The following is a 10,953-nucleotide window of genomic DNA, read 5'->3' on the forward strand; positions in this document are numbered from 1 at the left end:
GGAAAAAAGAGAGGCAAAGCAGGCACCCATCCTCTCAGCAATGTCCCCTTCAACTCCAATGGACCTTTTCTTTACACTCCATTCAAATTAGGATAGATTCAGGTGGGTAGCTTTGTTGGGGCTGAAGCAGCAGAACAAATTTAGAGGCCAGGGGCACCTTTGAGACCAACAAAGTTTCATTCAAGGTGTGAGCTTTCATGTGTGGGTACCCTTCCTCAGATAATGAAATCAGAGTCCAGTAGCACTTTTAAGACCAACAAAGATTTATTAAAGGCGTGAGCTTTCGAGTGCAAGCACTCTTCTTCAGACTAAACTCCAGGCCTGAAGCATGGAGTTCTTAGTCTGAGGAAGAGTGCTTGCACTCGACAGCTCATGCCTTGAATAAATCTTTGTTGGTCTTAACAGTGCTACTAGCCTCTGATTTCATTGTGCTACTTCAGACCAGCAGCTAACCATTTGAACCTTCCTCAGATAGTGTCATGGAATGGAAGAAATCCGTTCAAATTTATAGGTAGAATGTGAGAGCAAATTAACATTCAGCATAATGGAAATAGTTAACAGATCCCAGAGATCAAATTTAGAGTCCAGTGGCACCTTTAAGACCAATAGTTTTATTCAAAGTACTCAGATCAGATTCCAGAGATAAATATTGGGGGGGGGGGGAGGACCAGCAGTTTGGATTTGTTTGTATTCACTCGAGACTGAATTGCACGGGAAACATTTGTACAATAAATATGTCCGCAGTTAAGCGGACAATGGGCAAATAGATCATCATTGCTTCAAATGAGGTTGAGCAGTCCCAGCACCTTCCCACCTCTCCTCCATCCAGAGGCGAGGGTTGCAGCCGTGCCCTCTGCCCCGGGCCCCTCGGGGAGCCCCGCTGGAGGCAGGGCGACGGACGGCCCTCCGTTCTCTCCTCACTGTCCAGGGGTAGTCAAACTGCGGCCTTCCAGATGTCCATAGACTACAATTCCCATAAGCCCCTGCCAGTAAGGGCTGGCAGAGGCTCATGGGAATTGTAGTCCATGGACATCTGGAGGGCCGCAGTTTGACCACCCCGTAGACCAGGGGTAGTCAAACTGTGGCCCTCTGCCAGCCCCTGCCGTAGACTCTGCCGCAGTCCGAGTGGCGCGTCTCCTGCGAGCGAGGGAGCGAGCGGCCAGACTGGGCGGGAGAGCTGTTGAAGCGCCGGCGCTGCAGGCGGCTTGCGCCCCCTTCCGTCTGGCCTGGCGCCCTCGCTCCCACCGGTAGGCGTCGCTGCTCCAGTTGCCTGCCGCCGGCTTCCAGCTAGGACCGAGAGGCAATGGCGGAGCAGAGCAACCGCGAGGCCGGGGTGGGCGCACAGCCGCCGTGCAGCGCGGAGCGGGTCCAGGTACGGGAAGGGGGGTGGGCGGCGGCGCCGGTCGGGCGAGGAAGGCGCCGGTCCGCCCTGTCTAACCCTGCGGCCGCTTCTGCAGGCGCCCGTCGCGGAGCTCTCCCGCGAGGAGAAGCTGCAGCTCCGCAAAGAGAAGAAGCAGCAGAAGAAGAAGCAGCGCCGCCAGGAGGAGCAGCCGGAGCGGCGGCCCCAGCAGCAGCCGCAGCCGAAGCAGCAGCAGCAGCAGCAAGATGGAGCCCCCCTCGTCCAAGCTGCGCCCAGCAGTGCGCCGCCGCCGCCAGGTTGGCAGTGGGGCCCGGCCCGGGGCGGAGCGGGTGGGCAGACGGACAGGAGCCGGGTCGGCTGCTGGGGAGAGGCGCTCCCCGCCCTCGCTGAGGCTTCGCCGGTCGAGGGGGGGCGCCGGGCCCTGGCTCCTGACCCGCTCCCTCCCTCCCTCCCTCTAGACACGGCGCCGACCCCCGCCATGGCCGCTGAGAAGGCCGCGGGGACCAAAAGCAAAGCCGAGCTGCGGGCAGAGCGGCGGGCCAAGCAGGAAGCCGACCGGGCCCTAAAGCAGACCAAGAAAGGCGAGCACAGCCCGACCGCCTTACCGGCCAAGCCGCGGCTCGTCCCTAGCGAACCCCAGCCAGGTAGGACTGTGCGGCGGGCGGGCGGGCGGGTGGCCGGCGGGCTCCCTGGGTCAGCCTCGGCCCTCACCTGCGTTTCTCTCCGCCGCCCCCCATCCATCCATCCTAGTGGTGAAGCGGCTCCCCGAACACGTGCAGGTCGATGACCCGGCTGCCCTCAAGAAACTGGCCAAGAAGCTGGAGCGACAGCAGGTATTGGGTGTGGGGTGGGGGTGGGGGTCTGACAGGGCTAGGCCCAACAGCTTGGGGGCTTGCTACTCTTTAGGAAGCCCTCAAGGGGTTTTATTGACGTCATTTATACCTGGCCTCTCAACCCCAACTTGTCAGTCTCCCTTCATTTTATTTCCACAACAACCCTGTGAGGTAGATGTGGGTGGGGAGAGCATGACTGGACCAAGGTAACCCGGTGAACTTCCGTGGCACAAGCGGGGATTTGAACCTGGATCTTCCAGATACTAGTCTGACACTGGCTTGTACTCTGCCACTCATCAGTTTTTAATTTGGTTGGTGGTTGTGAATGTTAGGCCAGTGTGTGGCTTGGGCTGAGCTTTGGGCGTGGAAGAAGATGATTTGGCAAATTATAAGCGGGCATGCAAGAATGTTGCAAATCGAAATATAACAAATGTTTGTGAAGTAGGGATCTGCTGAGTGAAAAACTGTAGGAGAGGGTGAAACATAGGAAGGGAGGCCCTTGCTGCCAGAAAGTACAGGTGTTTTCCAGCTCAGTTCTTTGCCATCTTCCCAGGTGCCTTTGAGACCAGATTACGGTGCCAAAGTCAGCCTCTTCTCCCATCTGCACCAGTACAGCCGCAAAGAGTTGCTAACACAGCAAATGAGGTGGGTGCTCACATGTGGTGGTGAGGGGGATATTCCAAGTTTGGGATGTTCATTTTTAACCCGTCCCTGATCTATTTTTCACAACTTTGTCCCGTGGCCTGTTTGGATGTTCCTTGGTCATGTTGCATGCTTAGTGGTGCTGCAGAGTAAGGGGCCTTTCAGAACAGGTCTAGTCACACAGACAACCTGGGGCAGATGAAGTGGCACTTGGAATGCACACTGATAGACCCCCAATTACAAAATCCTGTGACTTCTGAAGTTAAGTGTTCAGACCAGATCTTGTTTAGGGGAGTCACAGCAAGGGGGACGTGTACTTATGCATAGTCACAATTTCTGTTTTTTCTTGAGTACTGCTTGTGTCTCAATAAAAAAAAAGATTTTATACCTCCCAAGTGATAGGCATTTATTTATTTATTTATTTATTATATATTTGTATACCTGAGGCTCAGGGTGGTCCATATAGAATGTAAACAATACATTTAACTTGTTTTACATCAGAAAAAATATAATACAGTACAACAGTGCTAAGAACAAAAACAGATAACTATCAAAGTAATTGATTCTGTGAAGGTTCAAGGCGGTGGCAGGTTACAGTGGGTGAGCAATAGGGTTGTGAGTGTCTTGCATAGTGCAGGGGGTTCAACTAGATGACCCATGAGGTCCCGTACAACTATTATTCTAGGATTCTCGATCCATAGTTGTGAGAATCAAATGGTACTAACCACCACCTCCCCAACACTGGGGGGGGAGGTGTTGCATTTTGCAAGCCACTATAAATAATAAATTGCTATAGAGTACTCATCTCTAATTCCTGCCCACCCTCAGCATCCCTGCATCGGCAATCCATCCAGCAGTGGTACGTCTCGGGCTGCAGTATTCCCAGGGCATCATCAATGGCTCCAATGCCCGTTGCATCGCTCTCTTGCGTGTCTTCAAACAGGTATGCATGATGGAGGAGAATGGGTTGTGCTGGAGATTAAAGGAGCGCTCCTGATGGCATCTTCTTTTGTCCTCTCAGGTCATTGCAGACTACACCACCCCTGCCAATGAGGAACTATCACGGGACCTGGTGAACAAGCTGAAGCCCTACATCAGGTGACAGAGGTTGAGAGGGCTAGCTTTTTGCCCCTTGGGAGGGCAAGAGTTACTGGAGACGGAGAAGGCTCCCTTAGGCTGGGCTGAACGCAACTTTCCTTTGCAGCTTCCTGAATCAGTGTCGGCCCCTCTCTGCCAGCATGGGCAATGCTATCAAATTCCTTAAGAAGGAGATTTCAGGACTGCCCGGAAATATGCGAGAGGAGGAGGTGAGTTCTGCTATTCCTTAGGGTTGTGGATCAGGACATTGCGACGGTAAGCAGCTGTTCTCAGAGGTATTTGTTTAAATCCTCATTTTTCTCTCCATCAATTGGAGCAGTCTCATAAATACAAATAAAAGGAAGCAAATCACCTTCTCCATTTGTGGAATGAGTGTCAGATCCCCATTGACTTTCTCAATAAATACACTTGGCATTACCAGCAGAAGCAGTTTACTGAGGTGGCAATATGAAGCTCAGGGTTATTCTTGCTGAAACTGATTTGACAGGCAATACACTGATCAATATAACCCCATAAACCCCACCCCCAACTGACAAGAGGCGGGCTTCCCCGTTCCCAGAAAAAGCACGTGAACTAGTCTTATGATTACAGAAACAAGTAAGTAATACAAAGCAATAAAAACAGTTAAAATAAATTGACCTAGAAGAAGAGTTGGTTTTTATATGCCACTTTTCTCTACCAGGAGTCTCAAAGCGGCTTACAATCACCTTCCCTTTCTCTCCCAGCAACAGACACCCTGTGAAGTAGGTGAGGCTGAGAAAGCCCTGACCAGACTGCTCAGTCAGAACAGCTTTATCATGCCTGTGATGAGTCCAAGATCACACAGTTAGCTGCATGTGGAGGAGCAGGGAATCACACCTGGCTCACCAGATTAGACGCCGCCACCCTTAACCAGAACACCAACAGGCCCATTCGGGAATCTCTTCCAGGGTCATCACAGTACCCTGGTTGAGAAATCCTGGAGAAAGATTTTGAAGTTCCCATCATGCTGTACTGTACCACTGTGGGCTTGTCCCATCCATTTGTTTACTTAGAAAATTTATACACTGTGTCTCCAGAGACCTGCTCAAGGTGGCTTGCAGATAGGACAATAATACAATGCCATTAAAACACAGGTATTACGAACAGGCCAATGCTATTAAAACAAACCAGGACATCACAACAACATAAAATGTATACTGATCAAGCACAACATAAATAAATTGATCCTTGGGCTACAAGCTGATCAGAAAACATTTGCAAGATAAAAGTCCTTAGTTAAAATTCTAGAGAGCCAGTTTGGTGTAGTGGTTAGGAGTGCGGACTTCTAATCTGGCATGCCGGGTTTGATTCTGCGCTCCCCCACATGCAACCAGCTGGGTGACCTTGGGCTCGCCACGGCACTGATAAAACTGTTCTGACCAGGCAGTGACATCAGGGCTCTCTCAGCCTCACCCACCCCACAGGGTGTCTGTTGTGGGGAGAGGAATGGGAAGGCGACTGTAAGCCGCTTTGAGCCTCCTTCGGGTAGAGAAAAGCGGCATATAAGAACCAACTCTTCTTCTTCTCATAAAACTATTTGTTTGGGCCTGCCTAAAAGAAAGTAATATAGGTACCAGGTGAACCTCATGGGGAAGGCATTCAAAATGTGGGGTGTCACCACTGAAGAAGCCCTGTCTCCATTTGCCATCTGCCTCGCCTCTGAAAACAGGGTTATAGAGAACGGTGTCAGAAGATCTTAAAGGTGGCCTGGATAACACAGGTGAAGGTGAGCCTTTAAGTACCCTGGTCCTAAATCATTTAGGGCTTTTATAGGAGGGGAAATAGCCCTTTGAATTGTGCCTGCAAACAGATGGATAGCAAGTATGGATCTTTAAGGACCAGGATGACAGTCTTTGTATCCACCCCCCAACAGTAATCCATCCCCCAACATTTTGGACCAACTAAAATTTCCAAAGGTAGCCCACATAAAGCACGTTACAGTAATTTAACTTGGATGTGGACAGAGTAATCACATTAGCTTATGTAACCCAAATAGAGAGATTTCTTTCATTCTACCTCTCTCCATTGCTTTCTAATGTAGGTGATTTTCCAGGTAATTTGAATTGTTGTTTCTACACAGCAGATACATTTGTCTGTTCCTAGCAGCGCTGTATCACTTCCTCTCCCCTATTGTGACTTCCTTTCCCCCACCAGCCAGTGAATCAGGGAATTCTTTGGAGAAACAGACCTGTTTGTTCTCCAAGGGGCAAGCAAGGGATTCTTCTTGACTTGGTGTGTTACATGTGGAGTGGTGGAGTTGGGATCATCAACTTAAGCAGAAGAGGAGTGTGAAGCTTTGATGTGAACATGTCCAGATTTGACCAGACTCTTCCTCCATCAACAGGCCAAGGGGGTGCTACAAGACACCATTGACAAGTATGTGCGGGAAAAGATTGTTTTGGCCGCTGAAGCCATCTCCAAGTCTGCCTTTGAAAAGATCAACGACGGGGACGTCATTCTGGTATACGGATGGTAAGGAGTTGTGCCGTGGGGGTCAGGATGGTGAAATCCTGCTGCTTGGGTGAACCAGCAGTGGAATAAAGAGCAGGGCTACTGCTGTGGGTGAGAGGTGTTGATTTCATCAAATCCATCAACACTGTTCCATTGCTTGCCGGTGTTTTTATTTATTAAGCTGTTGTATTATTATTAACTAGGGGGAAAAATTATGCTACCCTTCCAGGAACCTGCCTGAAACAGATTACAAAATATAAAAACAAAGCATTAAAAGATAGTAATTAGAACCTGGCTTTGCAAACCCAGCCCTGCATAAAGACATAGATGCCCGGTGAGTCTTAAGAGGAAAAGCATTCCATAAACGAGATGTCAGACCATTATAGAGATCTAACATCACCCCAAAGCAGCATGCAGACAAGTACAATTTAAATGAACAAAGAAAATACCCAACAATTTTTAAAAAGCATAGGCTCATTCTGCATCCAGTAGGCTGTTCATCTCATGGACTCAGTCCTTTGCTCTTGTCAAAAGGTTTGTGCCTCTGGCCATGCTGTGGCTTTATACCTGCAGGCAGGAGGGAAAAGAAAGGGTCAGTCTTGATGTTCCACAACAGGCAGCCTTGTTCCTAGATTCTCCTTTTGCATGCTGAGCAGGTGGTTATTCTAGCCAGTGCAACACTGTCAGGAAGCGGTGTGGATTATACCCTACAATTCCCATGAGCCCCTGGCAGGGGCTCATGGGAATTGTAGTCCATGAACATCTGGAGGACCATAGGTTTAACTACCCCTGATTTAGGTTCCAGACCCAGCAGCTGCCGAAGTTCATTACATTTCAGACTGTACTGTGACCATACTGTGACTCAAGGGAGGAAGCAGCAATGCTTTTCTGCCATGGTATCAGTTGTGGGGAGTAAAAGGGATGGGCTCCAGGAATGACTGCTTCTATGTGCTTTTGCTTGGCAGCTCCTCCTTGGTGAGCCGCACACTGTGTGATGCCCATGCCAAGGGCCGTGCCTTCCAAGTGGTGGTGGTGGACAGTCGGCCACGGCTAGAGGGCCGGGAAACGCTACGCCAGCTGGTGAAGCAGGGTGTCCGCTGCAGCTATGTGCTTATCAATGCCATCTCCTATGTGTTGCCTGAGGTGGGTGCTTGGTGGAAAGACGCAGGGATTCAGGACTGGGAGGGGATGTAGGCAAAGGAGCCGAGAAGGGGCCATGGCTAATGAGGGTCAGATTATTTGCTTTGCACGTAGTGGGTCCCTGTTTAAATCCCAGCCACCTCCAATTGAAAGGCTCAGGTTGTAGATCATGGGAAAGACCTCTGACTGAGACCCTGGGGAACTGCTGCCAGTCTGAGTAGAGAATATTACTTTTGATAGGCCAAATTTCACTGAGGCTTATAAGCCAAATCTAGTAGTTTAATGGGATTTAAGTAGGGGAAGAGAGGCAGCTGCCCACCTGCCTTTGACATGGCAGCCTTTAGGGAAAGGCAAAGCTGTTTGGATGGGATTTCTCAAAGGTTAATCTGAAAAGGAATGAACAGTCCAGTTTTTCCACTCTGACAGGTTTCCAAGGTGCTGCTGGGAGCCCATGCACTATTGGCCAATGGCTCTGTGATGTCACGGATGGGCACATCGCAAATAGCCCTGATTTCCAAGGCTCATAATGTGCCAGTGCTAGTCTGCTGTGAGACTTACAAGTTCTGTGACCGAGTCCAGACCGACTCCTTTGTCTCCAATGAACTAGGTATGTTGTTACAAAGGGGCTGACCAGCAAGGGTGGGAGATCTGCTTTTATCTTGCTGAATTTCTGCCCTGATGTAGCTTCAGTAATGCCAGATGGTCACAGTTACCTTTGCAAGAATCCTGTGCTGGGGCAGGGGTAAGAACAGCTAAAAAGCCCTCAAGGCCAAGCAGGGAATCAAACAACTTGGGGAACAACTTGGCTGGCAGCCAGCCAGAGGATATGGTTGTTACTGCTTTCTACCATCTCCAAGGGTTGGTCCTGCCAAATGCGCAGTCCACATTGTCTGTGGTTAGCGGCAACAAATTACCATTGGTGGGCACTCCAGATGTGTGGGAGAAAGGTGTCAGAGGTGGGACTAAGCCAGTTCTAGTCTTCCCATTTGGGATTTGATTCTGTTCCCTGAGGGGAAGAGATGAGTTTGGAACAGATTTCTAGTTAGAAGCAGGTGTCAGTTTCTGGAAGGGGGAAAGAAGGGGCTTGCTCCTCCACAGAACCCCGGCATCCCTGCCTGGCTGTGCTTTTGTTGCGGGGAGATAGCCTCAGCCCACCTGCTTGTTTCCCTATTGGACGTATGTCTTCACAGATGACCCTGACGACTTGATAGTGCCGCAACGAGGGAAGATCCCGCTGGCCAACTGGCAAGAGAGCAAGTCCCTGCGCCTCCTAAATCTGGTCTACGACGTGACCCCCATGGAACTAGTGGATCTGGTGATCACAGACTTGGGGATGATCCCTTGCACCTCTGTTCCAGTTGTGCTGCGTGTCAAGAACGTGGAGCAGTAATGTGGAAGGGGAGGGGGGAGCAAATAAACCTTTTGTGCCCTGCTCTGTGCCTGTGCTGTGTGTGCTCCTGAACTCAGACGTGGTTCCAACCAAGCGGTGTCCCCGTAGCATCCTTTCCCCATTCCACTGCAGAACTGGCCTGCTGGGGCTAAGTGGTAGAGCATCTGCTTGGCATGCAGGCAGTCCCAGGTTCAATCTCCAGTTTAGACATTCTTGTGATGTAAAAGACATCAACCAGAGGCCCTGAAGAGCTGCTTCCCATCTGAGTAGACAATCCTGGCTTTGATGAACTAATGGTCTAATTCAGTATATGGCAGCTCCATGTTCCCATGTAAGAACCACCCAGGTGCTTTTGTGAGAACAACCCTACCTGTATTTGTAGAACCATACGCAGAGGCCATCAATATGGGGGGACAGCTCAGGCCAAGAAGCTACGAAGCCATATGCGTGAGTACCTGTAAGCAGGTGCAGAGTGCCTTTCCCTCACTCCTAAATATAGGTAGGCAGGGACCCAGGTCTTTGTTTTGAAGTTAACTACAGTTTTGCAGGGCTTTGAATGTGTTTTGCCCTTTCCAGTCCAGAATGGCCTTTGTTCTGATTTCAAGGGATCAGTGCTTGTTTGTCTTTCTACCTCTCCTTCCACTCACACCTTCTCCACACAATTTCTGGCTTTGGTGTTCTTTGGTAGTCTGGCCCCTCTATAGGCACCTCCAGTGCAGCTCACTGAGGACTCACTCAGTTAAACCCATTATTGCAAGTTTGAGTTCAGAGGCAGTCAGCCTCTGAATCCTAGTGCCAGGAGGGAACTTGAGAGGAAGGTACCTCTGTACCCTGTTGTGGCTCTCCAGGGGAACAGGGTGGCTACTGTGAGAGACAGGATGCTGGACTAGATGGACCACAGGTCTGATCCTGCAAGGCTCTTCTGATGTCTTAGCCAAGGTTTATTTATGTTTATACTTATATAACCGCCCCCTCAGCAAGCCAGCTCAGGGTGGTTTACAATATATATAGAACATAAAAGCGATAAAAACAAAAAAAAACCAATAAAGTGCCGTTCAATTCTATCATAATCTATGAGCCTTGCCTTCAGTGCTTATTCCAGCTTTTCTCAACCTTTTTACCATCAAGAAACCCTCTGAAGCACCCAGAAGTGGTGCAATCATGCAGAATATGTTTGGGAAGCATAGCTGTTTCCATACCCACCTGAGGGCCCTCCAGGCCCATCATTGGCCATTGGGGGGGGGGGGGTTTGTAGGTCAACATATGGTCATATAACCTAACAAATTTTAAAAATATATACGTTAATTAACTCCCACCCATTTGGGAAATCCCTCCAGGGCCATCAAGAAGCCTCAGAGTTTTAAGAAACCCTGGCTTATTCCATTCCAGGAGGAGGGCTCTTGCAGGAGAGGGTCAACTTGATGTTATTCTCTCCTGTGATCTGGTAGAAATCTTCACCATATAGATAAGTAACCCAGTGTCAACTGTATCGGCTGTGCAAGTTATAAGAAGTCAGGTTCATTTATGGGGGGAGGATTGTCTTTGAGAGGTATGGCTAATATGGTAGGTCAATAGGATCCTGTGGACCCCAGAAAGTAAGGGTACAGCACATTCTGGCATATTCCTGTGCTGCAGAGCAGACAGTGCCCCATTTATTACTTTAATGTTTCACTTTTCTCCCCAGTGAGAAACCAAAGAACTTGTATTGTTGTCCACACTTGCACTTAATCCTCATGCCAACCCTATGAAGGTTAAAATAAGAGTGTAATGAAGGTCACCAAGCAAGCATCCATGTCAGAGCAGGAATTTAAACTTGGGTCTCCCAGAACCTGCCCTACATCACTCTGGCTCTAAGTGTCCCAAAGGAAACAATCTCTCCTCTAAGCCTATACCTTGGTCCTTTGAATGCAGACAGTGCGGTGCCTTGCAGCAGTTGAGGGGCTAATATTGTACAGGTTGATCATGGTGTGGAGTTTGCCCAGGAGCTGGGATATGGAAGGGTTTCATCTTGGGAAAAT

The 10,953-nt window shown here is 49.7% G+C and overlaps 1 protein-coding gene across 1 annotated transcript; it reads left to right on the forward strand.

Annotated features, from left to right (window-relative positions):
- The first annotated feature begins 1,191 nt into the window (after window positions 1–1,191).
- Window positions 1,192–8,978, forward strand: EIF2B4 (eukaryotic translation initiation factor 2B subunit delta). Its single transcript, XM_077330045.1, has 12 exons — window positions 1,192–1,372; window positions 1,458–1,656; window positions 1,819–2,004; window positions 2,111–2,193; window positions 2,747–2,838; window positions 3,664–3,778; window positions 3,857–3,933; window positions 4,040–4,142; window positions 6,299–6,426; window positions 7,371–7,548; window positions 7,972–8,152; window positions 8,736–8,978. Exons 1-12 carry the CDS (start codon window positions 1,304–1,306, stop codon window positions 8,933–8,935), a joined length of 1,611 nt encoding a protein of 536 aa, XP_077186160.1. The 5' UTR covers window positions 1,192–1,303; the 3' UTR covers window positions 8,936–8,978.
- The last annotated feature ends 1,975 nt before the right edge of the window (window positions 8,979–10,953 follow it).

This window comes from Paroedura picta, chromosome 1 (genome assembly GCF_049243985.1).
Source record: "Paroedura picta isolate Pp20150507F chromosome 1, Ppicta_v3.0, whole genome shotgun sequence".
NCBI lineage: Eukaryota > Metazoa > Chordata > Lepidosauria > Squamata > Gekkonidae > Paroedura > Paroedura picta.